Consider the following 21,391-nt stretch of genomic DNA (forward strand, 5'->3'; position numbering starts at 1 on the left):
ACCAAGTAGTTTAATGCATGTGACAGATTTTGGGAGAAATGGAGTTTGCGAAAGAAGGGGGTGATTCTACAATAAATAACTGTCATAAATGAAGATTTATTAGCGTTAACTTTCATCGTCGACAAAGAAGTCTCCTGTGTGACATCGTCAAGTAATGTCATAATTGAACTTTTAATATTTCCTCGAGAAACCTCAAGTGCAGACAGGTCATCCACATACTTCCATCGCTCTGTGTGGTCAGTCATGGGGCTATTAACCATTACGAGGTATAAAATTGGACCCATCAGGGTTCCCCGGGGGACCCCACAGAAGATAGGAAGGGGATCGGAATGAACATTTTTATACTTAAGCACTTGAGAACGATTTGTTAAAAAGGAGGCAACAATTTTAACAAGAAAAGAACTCACTTGAAACTCCATCAGCAGTTTATTTACAAGGATATTATGGTCAATTAGGTCGAACGCTTTCTGGAGATCAATTAATAAAAGATTCAACCACGTATCCGGGTTTTCAAGGTTTTAAAGAATGGTGTCAAGAAGACTCACAAGGTAGTGTGAAGTAGTTGTCTCCTTCAGGTTTCCAAACTGTTGTAAGTCAATAAGTTCAAGAATCTCTGGCTTTAACCAGTTAGCTAAGAAACCCTCATACATTTTTGAGTAAAACTCATTCAGGCCTCTCTTCTTTTGGATTGGAGTAATATAGCCCAGCTTCCAGCACGACGGGTAAAATCTGGAATTACTAATATCATTAAAAATACTAAAAAGAGGTGTTGACAGTTTTTCAAGGAATACTTTTATTAGATCAATTGGGATATCAATGTGACAAATACTAGTTTTTTCCAGTTTCTGTATTTTCCTATTGTTTGCTTCGCTGAAATTTACGGTATTTTATCTTTTGGAGTTTCAGGGGTTAGATGGTTTTCCGAGAGAGGGAACGTTTGCACAATGCTAGCTAGGTGTTTATTAAGCTCATTGGCTGTCTGTTCAGGCGGTTCATCCAGAATAAAATCAAGGTTCTTGTAAGAGCAACCTCCTATTTCTTGCACTTTCTTAAACCATTGCAGAGGTTTGCTTATACACGACACATCATCATTCCAACCCTCAGGCATAATCCATGATTCAAAATCAAAAAGACCTTGACTTGTTATCGATTGGTATGAATTTCAGAAATTCAGAAACTGAGTAATTTGTTTTAAAAACTAGCAGTGGTTTCAATTGTAGCATGAACTTGTAGCTACCACCGAGGGGGGAAGGGGAGTTGCAGTACTGTAAAAGGTTTTAAGGTTGGTCGAAATAACATCCAAACTGGTTCCACCTTTTGTAGTGGGGAAATCAACAATTTGCTTAAGCTTCTGGTCTTTGCACAGATAAGTAAGACTTAGTTCGTTTGTGTCTCCTGCTATAAAAATAACGGCATATGGATACTTTGTCGTCACAAAGTTAAGACTTGCTTGTAGCCTTTGTATCATGAAAATTACGACGAGAACAAGCATTCTGTCCGAGGGAATGATAAAATGAGCAAATGAATTCTTTTTATTACTTTTGTCTTTCTTCACATCGTCACGTTGTCTCTCCTTCAATCATTTTAAACTAAGAAAGTACTTACAAAGAGATGAAAGAACCTACAGCGTTTCTGGCAAACTCTGGCAAAAACCTCCCGTCTATCCCAGCTTCAATAGGCCCTCAGTTTTGGATGCCAATCAAGCAGGCAGCAAAGAAGAAGTGAAGCCTCTCCCTCTCCCCTTAAGTTCCAACATTCCACCGTTATTCAGATGTTTTTCCAGTCCCCTCCCTCCTGAAATGTAAACATGTGAAATTTTTCTACTTAACTTCTAATAGTTGTCTTATAATTGGTCAATGTTTACGTTCCAAGATTGTGCCTAGTTTCCTACTCTTTCTAGATTGAGACCTTCAACTATATATATAAGAGCTTCAACTATTTATAATATAAGAGGAATCAACTTTGATAATGGTTTTTCGATACACCATGCCAGGAGCGCTAATATGGTGAACCAATACGCAGCTACACACCGCAGAAAAAAGGCCAATAGAGAAAGACCAATTTACCAAGGCTGTCCATACACCAAATTACTATAGAAAATCAGAAAAGTAATTATACCGCGACACATTTCGAGTCCAGAAAACTACCAAAGATGAATTTTATCAGATAAGAAATGACAAAGATAGTCGGAGGGGGCATAACGGAGGGGGTAGTCCTTCATACCATTCCAAGGAGCTTCTATCCCTCTGCGTGCAGGTATGCCTCTAAATATGCACAAAGTGCTTTGCATTTATTTAAATGGTATACATTTATCATATAATCTTGTATAGGTATAACTTCTAAGAGAACCAGAAATTCTGTTACCTTTCCTTAAGAGTTGAAAATTCTTCTTCTTCAAAATCGATTACAGAAAATTTTTTACCTTTCCTTAAGAGTTGAAAATTCTTCTTCTTCAAAATTGATTACAGAAAATTTTGTCAATCCAAAAATGGAAGAGACTGTGAAAAGGTGATCCACAACAGATTCTAAATTTCTATCATCAAGTGGAAATATGAAAGAGAACGTACTATATTCATCAACAATCAGGCATAGATGACTATTTCCAAGACGGCTTTCAGGAAACGGACCGTATATAGCCACCAGAACCTGAAAGAATTCATCTCACATTATTACCAGCAATGCATGTTCTACACAACACATATTCAAACAATAGTCGAAACATGTACTATCCTACACAGGCATACAAAAAGGTGGCAATTTGGGACCATGACTAAAAAATTTCTAAGCAACTTATTAGTTTTCTATATGATTTGTCAATTTTACTCTTTTTTTCAAGTTGTGCCTCACTCTTTAAAAAAAATATTTTCACTAATTTTAGGGACGCATAGTCCCCCCCTCCTCCAAGCAATTCTATTTGGATTATTTTTAACTGTACTATACCTACCTGTACATGAATCAGGATACAAGCTTGGCAGCTCTCACTGGCGCTAGCAGGTGGCAGACAGTAGCATTCCATTGGGTGCGGTCACTAGTAAAAGGGGCAGACATTTTACTATTGACCTATTGAGGTGGGGTGCCATCGGCGGTAGTGTCGTCTGAATCCACCAATGAGTTCGAGGTCGAATTTGATGATGTTCATCCATGATTGTCCTCCATGCCTTTTTTCAGCTTAGGAGGGGTTTGCAACGAAGTGCCCTAGAAACAAATCAGTTATCATGCCTGCTACAGGCATGGCCGAACCAGGAGAGATGGCGGCGGCGAATGATAGTTTCCAGCTCAAACATCTGTCCGCGCCGTTATCTTATTATTTTGGTTCGGGACTCGGTCGCATAAATTCAGCCCGAGTCCCTGGATTCAGTTCGGGTTGCATAGATTCAGCGTATGCGTATGTACCTTACGCATTTTTCGTCAACATCGTCCAAATGAATGGGTGCGAGTACTAAAGTAGTAATTATGATGGGTTTTCAAATATTCAAGTATTTATTTAATTAAAGCAAGTGATTTGTGTTTAATGCGTTTTTTATTGCGGGGATTTATTTTTGGTTCATTTATGTATGACTATGTTGATTTTGTATCAATCTATTACTTTTGCTTTGTTTGATTTTATTCTTATTAGTCCGTGATTTTACTTTGTTTTGATTTTGTTCTGATTCTTATTTTGTCCCTGATTTATTTATATTTTGGCGTTCTTATTTGAATTTTATTGGCTATTTGTCTTCTTTATTTTTTTCCATCTTATGCTCTGTCCTTCACAAGTTTTTGTAGACGGGTTTTCTATTAAACAAATAAATACCAAAAACGTATTTTTTCAAAATCCAGGATTAAGTACCCCCCCCCCCCATTGACACTCCTAACCTTTATACAAAATTACCACTTGTCTTTCTTCAAATGTTTACTGTTGAATCTAGTGGTAATCCCTTAAGAATTTTAAGATCTTCTGCTATTTCTGTAGTGTCTACTAACATTACCTCAAATAACACTTGCTGGTGATAGGATGGATACTATACCTACCAATTTCAGTGATGGTAGTAAGCTGACCTGTCTATGGTGTCCCAAGTGGTGCGCTGTGGTTTGTTAAAGCAGTCCTTGTCCATTGACGATTTGAACGCATCCAAACTGGCAGAGGTCAATCTATCTTACACTAAGAGAGCTGACAACTCTATTAGTAAGGAATTTGTTTCTCAGTCTTGTGTTTGCTCATTTTCGCCAATCCTTTGGAGTCATCAGGTTGAAAAAGGCCAGAAATAGGGTTATTAGCATTCAGAATCTTATAAGCTGCAATCACATCACCCCAATTGTGACTATAAGAGAGGAAAAAGATTTGAGTCTTCTGGAGACATGATGAATAATTGACATCATAGACACCTTTAATGTATTTTATTACACTTTGCTGGACTGACTCACGAGCTACTAGATCAGTCTTATTACCTGGACGTGCGATACACATCCCAAACTCTTGCCTTTGTTGAACTAAACTCTTGTAGAGTTTGACCTGGTAGTGAATGGCCTTTTAATTATCCCAAGTGCCTAATTGTCCTTGGAAACAGCTGCTTGCACATAGAGATGAAAATTAAGCCCATCATCAACTAGTACACCAAGCTTTCTTTCTGCACAGCTGCTGGACGTGTCTTTGCAGGATTCATAGTAATATGTCATATGGTAAGATAGATAAGGTAAGATATTTATTTCAAAATGATCACTATCACAAGCCCAGAAAGGGCCGAATTCGGACTTCGGAGTCAACATTATAAATGGTTGCACTAAAACTGGCAAAATGCACAAAACAACAACGAAATATAAAAATCATTATGAACAATCTTTTAACAGTCAATAATTAAAAAACTAAAAAGTCAATTAAAAAGTTAAAAAGATAAAAAATGGTCAAACTAAACTTACACAAATACGAATCAGAAAAAGAATTAGAACAGACATAAAAAAAAGGAAGGGGGGGGGGGAATAAGCGAAAAACAACAAAAAAAAGAGCGATACAAAAAGGCAAAGGAATGCTAATTTATTCCATTGTCACTTATATTAAAAACTGCAAAATGGCAACTAGTTAAAAAGATAAAACTGAAAAAATAAATAATATACACATTAACAAATGTTTAAAAAACAAGATAAAAAGGGGATAGGGAACAAAATAAAAAGAGTATAGAGAAAAACGAACTGTTTCTTTTATTATATAAGAGAAAAGACAAAATTTATGTACAAATTAACCACTATTTATTATATCAGTAAAAAAAGGGATAAAAGATTTCATTTACCGCAAGGTAGTACAAAGAATGGTAGATAAGGTGGGGATAGGCTGAGACACAGTTTGTGGAGGACGATTTCTATCAGGTAAATGGCAATTAGGGAAAAAAGACGCAGTACCGGGGTTCAAAAGTGCCATCTTAACAAAACAGATGCACAAGTTATTTCTTCGTCCCTCGAGGGTCTCTAGGTTTGAAATATTTAACAAATACAAATATGGTATCATGCCCTCTTTAAAAATAATTCTTAGAGCTCTCTTTTGGACATTTTCAATTTTTTGTGTTGCTTCATTAGAGAGGCCAGGGTGCCACACAGGACAAGCGTACTCTAATATGGGACGCACAAAAGAAATGTATATTTGCAGTAAATGTGATTGGGGGCAACTGAATTTATTTAAAAGTTTAAGGAGGGAAAGTGAGGAGTTTGCTTGTCGTAGGTTATTATTTATGTGGGCATCCCATTTCAAACTGGAAGAAATTGTAACCCCAATGAGTTTAAGAGATGTGACAGAGGTTTCAGGAGGAATAGAATGAAGAAAAAGAGGAGGGGATTTAAGGAAAATTGCTGAGACTATTGCGTATTTAGAAGTGTTAACTGTTATTTCAAGGGAAGAGGCCTCACAGGCAATATCTTGGAGTATGCCCATTGGGTTGCTAAAGATGTTTTATGACACATCTCTAAAACTGTCAAGTCATCGACAAATTTCCATCTATTGTCATAAAGGGTTGAAAGGCTGTTAATCATAAGAGAAAAAAGGAGAGGACCTAGAATAGTCCCCCGAGGACTGCCATTAAATATGGGGAGATGATCTGAGAAGCAATTTAGATATTTAACTGCTTGAGATCTATTAGAAAGAAAAGAGGCAACGAGCTTAACAAGGAAAGTTTCAATGTGGAATTCATTTATAAGTTTATCTATGAGTAAATTGTGGTTAATCAAATCAAAGGCTTTTTGAAGATCAATAGAAATTAGATTAAGCCAAGTGTTAGGTTTTTCAAGTAATTTACGCATGGTATCAACAAGATGGATCAGGTAATGAGAGGTTGACGCGGATTTGAGATTACCAAACTGTCTAAGATCAATGAGGGGGAGGACTTTCACCTTAAGCCAGTCTGCGAGAAAACTTTGATAAAATTTTGAAAAAATTGAGGTGAGGGTAATAGGACGAATGCCATAAAAGCCAGGCTTCCCATTTTTCTTTTTGACTTGGGTAATAAAGCCTTGTTTCCAATATTAAGGGAACTGTCCAGATTCGGTAATTCCATTAAACAGGGTGGATAGGGGTTTTGAGAGGTAATCACTGACAGCTTTAATCAGAGGAACAAGAATATCTAAAGGGCAAATGCTTGATCGTTTTAGTTTTTCAATTTTTTTTACAACATCAAGTGGAGAAATATGTGGGAGTGAAAAAGGATCAGGAATATCTGGAAATTCGTAAGATAGTGGTGGGAGACTCTGGACAATAGAAGCCAGAAACTTATTGAGGTTATTAGCTGTGGTCTTTGGAGGTTCATTTATATTAAAATTTAGTTGTTCTTGACTCTTGCCGGTAAGTTTTTTTAATTTCAGAGTACCAGTTCTTTGGTTTATCATGGCACAAGTATTTAATTTTATTTTTATAATAGGCTCGGGCAGCTTTTCTAATTTGACTTTTTAATTCCTTTCTTAACTTATTTGCTTCAGCTAAATTACCCCTGTTAAATAAGCTTATTTTCGTGCGGATTAATATTTTTATGTGATTATTTATGTACGGTTTATCACTGGAGCACTTTCTGATTTTTTTTTTCTGGGAAACATAATGAGTAGGAATCAATTAGTTTTTTGTGAAAAATCAAAATTTTGTCATCAAGGTTATTAGAATTATAAAGGTCTGACCAACTTTCACTGGTCAGCCAAGATCCAAAAGAAAAAGTCCTGTGTCACTGAGGGGACGGCAAACCTCAATGGAGGTAGTAAAGGAATGTTCAATGGCTGAGGAGGGAGAAAAAAGAAGACAATAGTGGTAACTGCCTCCTAGTGGTGGCAGTGCTTGCGGGGAGTTGTAATACTTCTTCATGTTTGAACAAATAACATCCAGAGAGGTGTTACCTTTTGTTGTAGATATTTTAACCTGTTGTTTAATATTAAGAGAGGTGCAGATAGAGTCTATCCTCAGATCATTCGCATCACCAAGTAAGCAAATACCAGCGTTCGGATACTTTGATAACACAAAGTCAGCACTTATAAGAAATTGTTCGATAAATTTGCGTTTCTGGTCAATACTTTGGTTAGGGGAATGATAAAAGACGGCGGTTACAATTAAATTGAAAGGGCGGGGAAGTACTTTCGGTCTAAGGCTCAGCCATAGAATTTCATCATAATCTGATAAGTTGGAGGTGGGGATGAGTTTTGGTTGGAGGTTATCTCGGACAAAAAATAATATACCACCCCTTTTTTTCCCGAGAGGGTGATCGGGAGGGCGAAGTCTTATAAACTGAGCATAATTGCTGATTTTTAGGAAATCTGGGTTCTGGGACTGAATCTCTGTCACAGCAATAATATTAATTTTATGAATTTCAGAGATACCCTCGAGTTCGGTAATTTTGTCAAAATTCAGGCTCTCAGCATTGTTCAGTAGGAAAGTTGGAAATTTAAACCGATTTGGGTATTGGGATTTTTTTTCAATTCGGGATGGAGTTATTTGGGGTTGAAGTTTATGAGAAGGGTGCTGTGGGTAAGGGTGTGGTTTTGAGGCATTATTAAAAGAGGCAGGTTTGAGGCAGGTACTGGGTGCGCGGTTTTTTCTACCCAAAATGGATGGTCTTTCATTTGTACATATTGAATTCCAGCTTCTATGGGTTAGCCCAGTATTTAAATGCATTAAGGTCTTATTAGGTTGATTGAATATTCTCTCCTGTGGCTGCTTGACCAATGAGTTTTTAGTCATCTGTGTAGAGGCTTACTTTGTTATCTAGGATAGTAGGCACATCATTTAAGTATATACTGAATAGGGAAGGCCTCAAAACTTACCTGGGGGCACTACACTTCTAATTTCAGCCACCACCCACTAAACTACATCCTAATTTACTCCAATGACTTGAACCTTGATTTGGAGAATTTTATAGAAGACTTTATCAAAAGCTTTTGCCAGTTCAGAAGCATGATGTTGACTGGCAATCCTTGGTCTAGAAGTTTGGTGATATATTCATTTCAGTCCATTATACTTGTTTCAGCCGACTGCTCAGTTCTAAGGCCATATTGAAACAATGAAAATAGTTTACAGGTTGTCAAGTGTTCCAGGATTTCTGTTACACAGCAATACAAGGATCCTTGACACAGCAGCCATGTTAATTATCCCTCTGAATAGGTTTCTAACTGGAAAAGTAATGCTGATTGGCTGCTAATATCTTGTGTCTTCCATGCCACCACCATTATTTATGGGGGTTATGTAGCCTGTACTCCAATCCTTGGGGATACTCATTTCATCTATGGATTTCTCAAAGAAGTGAGTAAGAGGGCTTGATAGTTCAGCATGCATTTTTTTAAGAAGCCTTGAGTGTAAACTGTCAGGTCCCACCAACTTATTTGGGTTCAGCTTATTCAAACGATCCTCTAAGTCTACCCTATGGACAGTAATTGGGGACATAGTATTATACCTATAATATCATAGGTAGAGGGGTATGTGAGGGGAGAATCTTCATGTGCAGTATATAAATAGGTAAACTACTTATTTAAGGCATAAGCAATTTCCTTTGGGCCATTTGTCAATTAGGTATCCTCTTTAATTTGTGTTATAGAATGCTGACTAGGTTTAAAAGACAAGGCATAATTCTAGGAGTTTTTTACTTGGTTGCTGCTGCAACAGCCTCCTCATAGTACTCACATAGCCTCCTGGAAAGATCCCTGCTTGATTTCACGCCTTCATTTGTTTGTTTTTTTTGTAATGATTCTTATGCTGTATTTTCTTCTTATGTAATCTCTGGTACTTTTTCTTTGTATTTGCTGATCTAATCAGTTCTTTTGTCATGAAAAATAGAGTTTTGGGGGGTATGAGTCCATCATAATTTTCTGAGACCTCTAGCAGTATTTTCTTCATTTTGTTCCAGGATTCATCAACACTACTTAAGAGAGTATCACTCCTATCCAGCAAAATCTTGCTTCATTAGACTGTTATCTCTGTACACATGTTTAGTAAAAAGCTAATTGTTTTTGGTACAGTCTAGGTGGCCATTTTATAGCAATAGAATTGTTTACACTGATGGGCGGGCGTGGGATTACATCTAGTAATGCTCCATAGTCGTCTACTAATACAACGTTGAATTATGATAGACTCGCACTATCCAAACACCCAGTTGGGAAATTAACTGTTTTATAAAGTGAATGGTTAGCTGGACACTGAAGATTCACTGAAGGACACTGGAACAGATTCCTGTCTCGAATAGGAGTAGCCATTAATCCACTCAACAGAAGGTATGGTTAAGTATCCAGCAATGAATATATTAGTTTAAAGAATCATTAATTACTAGTTATTAATTTAAGTTGAATTCTGGGGGGAGTCTCCACATTTTATTTATTTATTATAAGGTTATTTCGAATTTATTGGGCGTTTTTTGTTTCTTTTTGTTGTTGTTGTTTTTTTGCCACGTGGAGAATTAAAGGACCGTCTTTCTCTTCCAGTATTAGTGTTATTTATTTATTGTTGAGTGTATAACCTACACACAATTTAACCTACACACAAGCTCACAATCAGAACTATTATCAATATTTCCTAGCTAGAAAGTTTCTCAGATGTAAAGTACAATATGCCTTCCTTCCTGCTTGTATAGGTTGCTGACTAGTTTGTATCCTGGTATCTGAATCTATTGGATTAACATTAGTCCTTTAGTATTCCATTCACAAAATGCATAAAAGTCCAACGCCTTTGATGTAACAGCAAGCTTGATTTCTTGCAACTTTGAAGCTATACAATCAACATTGCTGAAGACACTACCAAATCCACTACTTTTTCAACTACTGGTACTTTCAGAAGAGGTTCAGGATTTTTTAGAGCTTGCAGAGTTGGGGATTGTTTAGATCTTGCAATAGAAGACTGACTTTTCACTGATGAAACTATCGCTCAGTGATGTACAACAAGAGAACCCATTTAGAAGGTTATGGGTCCCACTTAAATTTGCATCTGAGTTGGAGGGGCAGGAGGTGGGAAGTTTTTTAGAATGATTCTACCTCCTGCAATTACAATACCCATCAATCCCTTTGCTTGTCAAACCTGGAGCTCTTTGTACAGTTTGGTTCTCTTGGTATGGCTGGCTTTTGATATGTTGTTTCTGAACTGGATTATCCCAGTTGTTCTTATTTTAATGTGATATCTAGGAAATTTGTTGTGAAGTTGGCAAAAGAAAACATAATAGGCATGTTGCCAGTTTGGTTATTTCAGTTAACTAAGTGATGTTGATCAGGATCAGCAAATCTTAGTCAACAGTGGCATCGAACATTTATTCAAAAGTTTACATATGCATTTTAATAGCTTTAAATCTACTTACCAAGTCTTCTATCATTTCACACTTGAGCTTGCTAAAGGACCTCTTATCAGATTCCTTGATTTTTAAATTAAGATTTTGAATGGCTGCTAAGACAGGTTGAAGCGGTTTAAGGAATTTTGTAATGGCACTTTGTATATTTGATATTTTTGGTCTAGCTTGTTTGTCATCCATACCCAAAGGGCAATTCTACTCACATCCAATTTACTTAGTCATTTTCAAAAAGAGCATACTCCAGCTCAGTCATATCAAGACAGTCTGTACAAAGCCATTGCCTACAGCCAGGGGCGTCCTGCGGGGGGGGGGGCTCTCCATCCCTCCCAACTGTTTTGGCATTCAGTAAAAATTTCGCCAAAGGCGAAAATTTCGGCAGAAATTTTGCAAAATCGGCTGAAATTTAGCAAAATTCTTGATTTCTGCAGAAAATTCGGCATAAATCAGGTAGTGATTCGGTAAGATTTACGAAGATCACTCCCCCAATGAAATGAGTCTTGGGACGCCCCTGCCTACAGCTATTGCAATTCATTACATTTGATCATGGTTGCAGCAGTAGCTCCAACATAGTAAAGAACAAACTGCAGCCCATAGTAACCAAAAGTTGAAAAGCGCGTTTTTAAAAAAACTGCCTAGGGAAAGAAAATTGCCATCTGACACTGAATCAGGAATGGTAACTATTGTTTTGGTTGATTTTAAAAGCAAAAGTTCATTGCAAATAGAAATTTATGGTGATTTCGAAAGAGAGCCTGGAGCCCCTTGAAAAAGGCATCAAATCGAAATTAAAAGTTGCCACCATTGGAATCAGCATGGTCGAAAACCTTTATTAGGACAATTACAATCCTCCAGCTTGAACACCAAGGAAAATCACTTTTTTGTGTCTCCTTTTTTTCTTTTTTTCTACCAGGGCTAGCAAATGACCAGAACACCATAGAGAGATGTTTAATGGCTCATTTAAATGAAAATTAAATTTGCTAGAGCCTTTTTTAAGTGTCCGAAAAGATTGGAGGGCAACTAGCCCCCCCCCCCTAAAGGCCCCTCCCCCCAAAGTTATCCAATCAAAATTTTGAGATAGCTATTTTTCAACATAGTTCAAAGGTTAACTATCTATGGTTTTGGTGATGATACGAACCTCCATATTCCCTGGGGAAAGGGTTGTATGCTGTATTGGTATTGGACATATCAATATGAAATGTATTGGTATGAGTGGATTGGTATTGCAGGTATCTTAGACAGATATTTAATAGCTCATATAAAAGATATTGCTCATATCTACGTCCTTCCTATTAATTCCACCATCAGCAAGTTCCAAATGGAACTAAAAATGGAACTTTTTGTGCCATGTCGCAAGTGGCAAAGCTGGGGCTAGTGGCATACCAGATCTTGTTAGTGACATTTAGTGGCTCCTTTGAAAGCTATTGCTCATATCTACGTGATTTTTATCAATTCTACTATCCGTAAGTATGATATAACACTAAAAACAAGACTTTCGGTGTAACTTCTGATGTAAAAAAGCTTGGAAGTACAAAACAATATCATCATTGTAATAATTATAATCCAAAACTCTTAACTGGAAGTTTGCCAGAACACCTCCTGTTTGTTCCTCCTCCAATCCTCCTTAATAAGCTACGCAATTAAGGTACAAACACCAATATATCAAATTAGATTATTAGAGGTGTGGTGCTGTTAGTACAGCATTGGACTTCAAATTAGAGTGTCTTGCATTTTATTCCTACTTGAGTTTTTTTTTTTTCAATCATGGTTTTGTCTCCCTTCTATATGATCATTTTCAGATATTTCACTGTTTAAGTAAATGTGATGCACTCATTTTTTTTAATGCATATCCCGGGAATGTATTTTGTCAAGCACTTTGATTTAAAAGGGAATAGAGGTCATCCATTCTATTGTTTGCAACAGCATTCTTAGTAAATCACTAAATCCATACCAAAAACAAATAGCATGATTTTGCCAAAATTCTGTGTGTGTGGGGGGGGGGGTCGAACTTGGAGCCAATTTTCTCAAATCAAGTAAAAATGACAAAGAAAACTGAAACACAAGCCATATAGTAACAAAAAAGGTAAAGATGTACTAAAGAAAACTGATCTGTTTCTGTGGATACTTGAATTATGCAGGCTTATCTTAGGTTTGACAACATTTTTGGAGAAACTAAATTTGAGCAGAGGGGGGGAACTGGGGTCTGAAGGAAAACTGAGGTCTGGGAGGCGCAGTTGCCCACTCTGCCCTATAGAAACTTACACCCCTAACCCCAACCCCTTGCCATTTAGTGGTTGGAGAAGAGTAGGCATGTGGTTCTGTAACTGCTCAAAGTTGTATATTAAAAGAAGAAGTACTTATTATTATACTTCAAATTATTTTCAAATTGTTTACTTGACAATTCCAAAATTCCACTTTGGAATTGACAATTCCAAAAGTTGCTAATATTACAGCTCCAGTAAGACTATGAAAAGCGTTATAGACTAGTTTGTTGTTGTGATGCTATGTATTTACTTTTGACCCCTAAATCAATATTCTTGTTTTTTATGCTTGGCTTTTGTGCTTTCAGTAAAGTACTAGTTTGCTGTAATCCTACAAAGATAGGGAAATATCATCATTTGATTTATTTGCAATAGTTTTATTGATATATGTTAGATAGGCTGGGAGGTAATAATATTTGTTCGTTTTAAGTTTCAACTTTGCTCTTTACTTCCCTTGGAAATACTTTGTTTTTTTTAATTAAGTCTTCATCAAGGTTGAATATATTTCTTCTTTCCAAAACCATCATTACTTCTTGATTTCCAAGAAATTGCCTAGTTTTTTCTCAGCTGTTTTGTTGCAGCAGATAACTAGACCTGGGGTAAGATACCCAGTAATTGACAGCTAATCACCACTTCTACAGTTAAATCATAATTTATATTACACCAACTAGAAATTGGATTCTTCAATTAGGGCTACTAGATATTTCCAAAATTTGATAAGCATATGATCACATGAATATTTTGCCACATACAATGCTAACTATTTGAACCATAGAGATGGGTCAAGAGTAAAGCCTAATTGCAGACACAACATTTTGAGCTTCAACCTAATCTTAGAAAATGCTTCAACCTAATCTTATGTATCCCAATCTTAGATACATAATCTTAAAGTTAGAACAAGAATATAAATCATGGATAGATTTAATCTAACACAAGTGTTGTGAAGAAGAGTAATTGCATTTAAAAAGACTAGGCTGTAAGGGTAATTTTGTCTAGTCTGGTCAAGTTGGAGAATAATGGCTTTTCTCAACAAAACACTAAAATAAAAAAAGAGTAGTACCATTTGATTCCCTAATTGACCCTCTTTTAAAATATAATATTTGTTAGTAAGACAAAAGGATGCCCTCTCTAATGATCCTATATTTAGTTCAAGGCTATATATAAAACATTATAATTGGAAAGAGTATCTTAGGATTATAATGTTTGTAATCCTAGAACATCTATTGATCTAGCATCTACTGCCTAAAGCATCCATTGTCTATAAGGGAGAAAAAAGTTTTTCAAGATTGTAATCAAACAATTCCAGCCAGCATATCTAAAGTTATGCAAATTATGTCCAGAATTAAAGAATTGTTGTCTATGTTTGGGAAAGGTACATACCCCCCCCCCAAATGTTTTTGGGTACTTGGAAAAAAAAATGAGTGGGTAAAATTGTGGTGTGAAGTGCCACAACTTTTCTGATAACACCAAAATTTTTCGTTTAGTTAAATAAAGACCACAAAAACACTGACATCTCATCTACAGAAATCTTGAACTTGTTTGGTAAACACAGCAGTTTACCTACTTCTGACAAGATTTTATAGATAGTGCCACAGTGTTCCATTTGGTAAAATAAATAGCATGAAAATAGTGCCATAACATATACCAAAATCTCAATCTTGGTCAGTAAATGTAACAGCTTTACTGACTTGTGTAGCAATTTTACATATTGTATTCAAAATGGACATTATGCTAATTATTGATAACAACAATCAGTAAAAGTGACCAGCATGTGGGTAAAATCCTTGCCCCCCCCCCCAAACATTTTAGCTATTAACAACCCTGACCCTGAAATATAGAAAATCCCTTGCTACCAAATACAGCACTCCACTAGCAACCACTGGGTAGACACTGCATAGGTAGAGCCAGAAACACCATGCACCAAATGTGCCAGACAGATCTGCAAAACTATGATCTGGTTCTGCTTACCGAAGTATGCCCTAAGAATACCCTAAGAAGTATGCCCTAAGAAGAGTAGATTAGACGATACACATATTCAATTGTTTTCGCCCCCACCAGCAACCAACATTACTTGACCTAGTCTTTGTTAACAATAGTGAACTGATCCAAAGGATAAAGTATCTCCCGCCTATTGGTAAAAGTGAACCAAATCATCTCTAACCTCCCATCAAAAGAATGCAAGCATGGAGTCCTAGCTTATATAAAAGCAGCATATATTGTCCAGGAACTTCATATAGAATCTAGCCTGCCATCTGTGGAGGCCATTTGGTTTCATATCACAGACCAAGGCCAAGACCTATGCCAAACCAGGATTGGATGTGTATACTGTAGTCCCTCAGCACCCTCCTCCATCAATACAAAGTATGCTCTCTCAAATATTTTCTGGAAAGCCATAGAAAATGTCAACGATGATTTTCTTATAGGAGGTGACTTCAATTTTCCTAATATCTTGTCGAAGGAAGGCTTTCTGTATAACCCAGTTACTTTTAGTTCATCCACCATCAGTCCTTTTGTTGATTTTATTCATTATCTCTCTGCCTTCCAAGCGATCAGCAAAGCCACACATTGTTGCCCACACCAGGAAACAATATTACTTTACCGAGTTTCTGTTAATAAATGAACTGATCCAAGGGATAAATTATCTCCTACCCATTATTAAAGTGACCAGCTCGCCCATTAATTAGTTACCCATAGACACAAAGCAAAAAATGGACATAAAAAAGATATATACATAATACGAGGTGATTATGGTCACATTGAGGCAAATTAACTGGGAGTTCACCCTTCAGGATGGGATCAACAAGCAGTGTGAGAAATTCTTGGATCTACTCATGGAAAGTTGGCAACAGAACACAATAGAAAGTTTTATCTCCAATACCAAAGACCTTAACATAGATGAGAGCTAGCATAAGATGACAAAGAAACTTAAAGAAACGCCATTGGAGAAAAAAGGATAAGCTAGGCCATTATGAAAAATATGTCAAAGCCCAAAATAGATTAAGGAATCTCACCAAACAACTGTACTGTAATTTTGAGACAAGACTCGCCAGCCAGATTAAGTTGAACCCTAAAAAACTCTGGGATTATGTATCAAGCAGAGATCACAACTGAAGATCCATAAAACACTTAACAACAAGTGATGGAAACGAAGTCATTGGCACCCAAAATATAGTGGATCTTCTAAATGAGCAATTTGCATCAGTCTTCACTAATGAACCTGATAATGTTCCCATTCCCGACTTAAAGTACAACATCCAGAAGCAAATGAGTCGCCTTAGAGTTACTACTTCTATGGTTGAAAACTCAAAAACAATACAACACAAAAGCATTGACAACAACCAAAGAGTTTGTCCTGATAACATTTATCCTCGTCTCCTAAAAGAAGCTGCTTGTAAAATTGTCCCTGAACTATTTACAATTTTTCAACATTCCCTTAATCATAAGTGTGTCCCCTCCCAATGGAAACTAGCCTATATCACACCTATCTTTAAAAAGGGGGATTAATTCAAAGTAGAAAATTATGTGCCAATCAGCCTCACGTCTGCTGTTGCATAAGTCCTTGAGAGGATTGTTAATGCTGCACTTCTTCAACACCTTGTTACTAATGAATTTATCTCCAACAGGCAGCATGGCTTTCTCCCAGGACAATCTGCAGAAACTAACCTTTTAGACACTTACGAACAGGTTACCCAGCAACTTGACAAAGGCCTTCCTGTCAATTTGATTCTTTTAGACCTAGCCAAAGCATTTGATAAAAGTCCCACATAATTGGCTTTTAAGCTAATACTTCAATTTTTAGTTTTAAGCTAATAGCAGCAGGAATCCACCATGAATTAGTAGACTGGCTAATGGACTTCCTGACTGGTAGATCTCAGACTGTACGGATCTTCACAACATATAGAAAATGTACCTACTCCTAGCCCTGTAATGTTCTAAGCAGTGTTCCCAGGGAACAGTTTTGGGACCCATACTGTTTCTTCTTTATGTAAATGATATGATTACCAAAGTCAACAACCACTTAACCCTTTATGCTGATGAATCCAAACTATTTGGTGTACCTGATAAACCATCAATACAATCTGACCTTGACTTCATCTCAGGCATGGGTAGATAGGTGGTTTCTCTCTTTCAACATATCAAAATGGGTCACCATTCATTTTGGTAACAATAATCCTCTGCACCAATACACTATGAATGATAACCAGACATCTTCCTCCATTCCCCTCCAAACTTTAACCAGTGGCAGGGACCTGGGAGTCATTGTAGATAATCTTCTGAAGTTCCATGAACACTCTACACAAGCTGTTTCCAAAGCAAAATTCTAGTCTTGGACTAATTAAAAGAGTACATACTAGCCAATCACACAGAGTCTTCTTGAAGCTTTATAAGGCAATTGTGAGACCAGTTCTTGATTTTGGAACCTGCCTTGCTGGTCCTTTTTACAAGGGTGATTTACGGTTGATTGAAGGTGTACAAAGGAGGGCCACCAAGTGCATCTCTGGACTTGATGAGAAACCATATGGTGAAAGGCTATCTAACCTAAAACTCCCATATTTGACTTTCCAATGCAAGCAGAGTGACATGCTACTCACATAAAAAATTTGTCAACCAACCCCAATATAAGCTCTTTAACCAGTTACCCAACGAAAGACAAACACGAGGTCATTCTTAGAAGCTTCATAAGTCCTGAGTTTAAAGTAGAATCAGACACCATTTCTTTAGCCGAAGGGCCATTAATGATTGGAACTGTTTAAGCAAGGAGAGAGTGTCTTCAACATCAGCTGAAATTTTTAAAAGGAGACTCGACAAAGAATGGGAAGCCGAACGTTCAAGATACAACAGGAACTGCCCTTCATTGGTGTCTCATAAATAGTGATTGATATATGTGTACATACAACAGAGTTGTGCTAGGAATCTGATACTGCTTGTCAAACCCAACCAACTTGCATACTCTATCAGAAATTGACATTGTGCAGTGGTTTCTACTCTCAACCACAGAAGAATGGTCCCCTTGATCATACCTATCTGTGGTCAGTTACCAAGTGGGCTTAAATTGCATCTATCCTAGCACACTCTTAGTCAGAAGGCATGTCACTGGGCCATAAACACAGTCACAGCCCTGTTCTTTTTATATTTTTGTGCAAATTGTTTTTTAACTGCCTTCTCAACAACGGAGCCCAACAGATCCAAAATTGGACCTTCTTTTGCTCCAAAGTACAAATTAAGGTTATTAAGGTAAAACCTAAACACCTCAATCCAGCCTGAGTGGGAGAATATTCTGGCAGCAGCAAATTTGCAGCTCTTTTTTTATACCCTTGGTGCCACTGGAGGCATAGGCAGATCTAAGGTAAGTAAGCTTTAAAGTTTTCTCTTAGTTTTAGGCATATGCTGAAACTATATATGGGTCCATCAGGGGGAAAAGGGGGGGGTGTACATAGTCAGAAAAGCAGCCAGGATATTTGGAAACAGCATAAAATAAAGAATTCAAGGAAACACTATAAAACTCTAAAGACATATTTTTCAAATCCTAGGCTAAAATACTTAATTAAATCCTTCTATGCCTTAGGCCTGTCAGTTTGGTGATGAAATGAGTTGTTAGTGGGCAAAGAAGCAGTGGTGTAATTTTTTCTTAGTCCTAGGGGGGCAAAGTTGGAGCTAATTTTCCCAAATCACGTGAAAGACAGTGAAAAATGGGTCAATATATACAAAATCATATTATTGAGTTTGGAATGTGTATCGCATGCCCAATCAATAAGACAGACCAAGCAGCTCTAGAATCAGTCCAGAGGAGGGCAACGAAATGTATTAGAGACCTCTATGATGTCCTTTATCCATCCCGTCTCTGTAAGCTTAGAATACCATCTCTAACATATCGTTGCAAATGAGGCGATGTGATAACAGCATACAAGCTCCTAAATGCTGAGGATACCATTCCTGGCCTTTTCCAACCGGACAATTCAAACAGAACTTGTGGTCATTCTCAAAAGCTTTTCCGAAAACGAGCCAACACCAGACTAAGGAGCAAGTTCTTTTCAAATAGAGTTGTCAGCTTGTGGAACTCCCTTAGTGAAAAAACAGTAACCTCTACCAGCGTGGATGCGTTCAAGTCATCAGTGGATAGGGAGTGGCTCAACAAACCATGGTGCACCATTTGAGACGCCACTGATGATGATTAACTATCATCACTGAAGCTGGCGGACACAGGATTCGTCCTATCGCTAGCAAGTGCAATTTAAGGTAATTGAGTTAGGACTAAAGTGAATACACCATTTGATGCCTTTTTTTATGCTGATTACGAATATAATAAGCATTTTTATCGGAAATGAATTTCAGCCCCCCCCCCCCTATATAGGCTAAACCTAACCTAACCTAACCCTGAATTGGCATACATAGGGGGGGGCTGAAATTCATTTCTGATAGAAATGCTTATTAGGCTATATTTGTAATCAGCATAAAAAAAAGGCATCAAATGGTGTATTCACTTTAGTCCTAACTCAATAATATGATTTTGTATATATTGACCGAAAAATGAGCCATAGGCTATAGTACCATAAAGGCAAGAATATAGGCCTACTAAAGAAAGCTGACCTGTTTCTCTGGATGCTTGAATTATGCAGGCTTATGCCAGTTTCAACAAGATTTTTTGAAGAAAATATATTTCAGCTGGGAGGTAAACTAGAGTCTCTTTAAGAGGAAAACTAGGGTCTGGAGGGGGCAGTTGTCCCCCCTGCCCCATAGCAAATTATGCCTGTGCCTAGTAGTTTTGTCTCCTAGATCAAAACCTCTCTAAGCTAGCAAAGAGTCGAACATCTAGAATTTTAATCTTGAAAACACATTTCCATTCCTGAAATAAAATTAACAGAGGAACTACAGACTTACATTGCTCCAAACATTCATTACTTAAAAACCAATCCACAGATTAAGATTTGAAATTTTTCGCTCAAATATTGTAAAATACAAACTTACTAAACCGAACTCACTTATCGAACCATTTGCGCAAATACAGGTGTCATGGGAGCTTATAACGTTTTGAAAAGTTGTAAAAAAAAAAAAAAAAAAAAAAACACAAATGGCATGTTAAATTATTTTAGCTAAAAAGGATAAATATAACTTCTTAATTAGGATTTCTTAGACTCTGCCTATTATGAGAGTACCGGGTCTGCTCCATTATGCCATCTTATAAATAGGGAAAACTTCCAATTTTTACAAAAACCCAGTGCTTAAATTATGACACAGAAAACACAGCTAAAGCAAATTTTGAATTCTTGACCAAATCTTTGACTAAATAATTTGCGCCAAATCTCCTTCTCTTTCAGCTGTAAAGTTAGTATAGCCTCCAAATTAATATTATTTTTTTTGTTTTGATATGCCTTTCAGTTGAAAATTCTGTTAAATAAATGCCCCCCCCCCCCAGATTTTTATGGCACCCTCAGTTTCTTTTTCTTTTTTTTTAGCCTTTCTTTAAATAAACTTGTCAATTATTGGTTCCCTTGTCACATTTCCTTCCCCCCCCTCCAAGATTTTGCTCTAGATCCGCTTTTGAATCAAACCATAAATTCCGGAAAGAGAAGGAAAAAACCTGTTAATTCTAATTTTTGAGTGGCTTGGCCGATACTGATGGCTCTTTTATCCAACAAAGATAATTTTTTAGACTTTAAAAAACTGAAAAAACTACTTTAATATCAAAATTTCTTTTTCTAAGCATTCCCGGAGGGAAAAAGAAGGTAATCGCGAAGTAGATCAATATCATCAGTATATGCTAAGCAAATTTCATATTCTAATGCAAATAAAATTCATTATAGTAGAAATCTGTAAGACGCCAAAAGAGCTGTGTATGATTCTTCTCCATCCTAATTTGCTCAAAGCTTCACTCTTTATTGCCACCCATGCAGTTCTGTTTTCCTTTCAATTATTTCTTATTAGCTCTTCCCATCGAATTCGAGGATGACCTTTTTGGTTTTCGCTTGGTCTGATGGATTGGACTAAATATTTTCTTTTTTTAATCTTTCCTTCATTATGACCATAGAAATTGTGGGATTAAAAAGATCCATTGTTGAACACTGTCATTACCACGACTTCAAACATTCTAATCTTAGTTTGAAGACTTCAAAAAAGTTCTTAGTTCGTCAATAGAACATCCCGTATATTAACACTTTTACTTTTATGTTTTAACTATGTCTAGAATCTTTAAGACTACCCAGGCAACTGAAAGCCTAACACTCAGTGGCGTAATTTCATCAAAATCCTGGGCGGGGGGCAAAGTTGGGGCCAATTTCCCCAAATCAAGTGAAAATGACAGTAAAAACTAAAAAATGAGCCATTTGGTACCATAAAGGTACTATTCAGTACTATAAAAGTACTATAAAGGAAATT

The 21,391-nt window shown here is 36.9% G+C and overlaps 1 protein-coding gene across 2 annotated transcripts in view; it reads right to left on the minus strand.

Moving 5' to 3' along the window:
• The window catches only part of LOC148954990 (uncharacterized), a 36,365-nt gene extending 16,419 nt beyond the window's left edge, over positions 1-19,946 (minus strand). The window contains exons 1-2 of one of the 2 annotated variants that reach the window (XM_089108012.1): positions 19,898-19,946; positions 2,423-2,646 (exon numbers count right to left, since the gene is read on the minus strand). In XM_089108012.1, coding sequence (XP_088964138.1) covers positions 2,423-2,646; positions 19,898-19,915 — 242 coding nt within the window. In that variant the 5' untranslated portion in view covers positions 19,916-19,946. Of the gene's footprint in view, positions 1-2,422; positions 2,647-2,944; positions 3,553-19,897 lie in introns of those variants that run through there. The other variant, XM_089108011.1, reaches the window with a different exon arrangement.
• Between the last annotated feature and the right edge of the window lie 1,445 nt (positions 19,947-21,391).

This window comes from Artemia sp. Qi Xiang Cuo, chromosome 2, assembly GCF_049724085.1.
Source record: "Artemia sp. Qi Xiang Cuo chromosome 2, ASM4972408v1, whole genome shotgun sequence".
Taxonomy (NCBI): Eukaryota; Metazoa; Arthropoda; class Branchiopoda; order Anostraca; family Artemiidae; genus Artemia; species Artemia sp. Qi Xiang Cuo.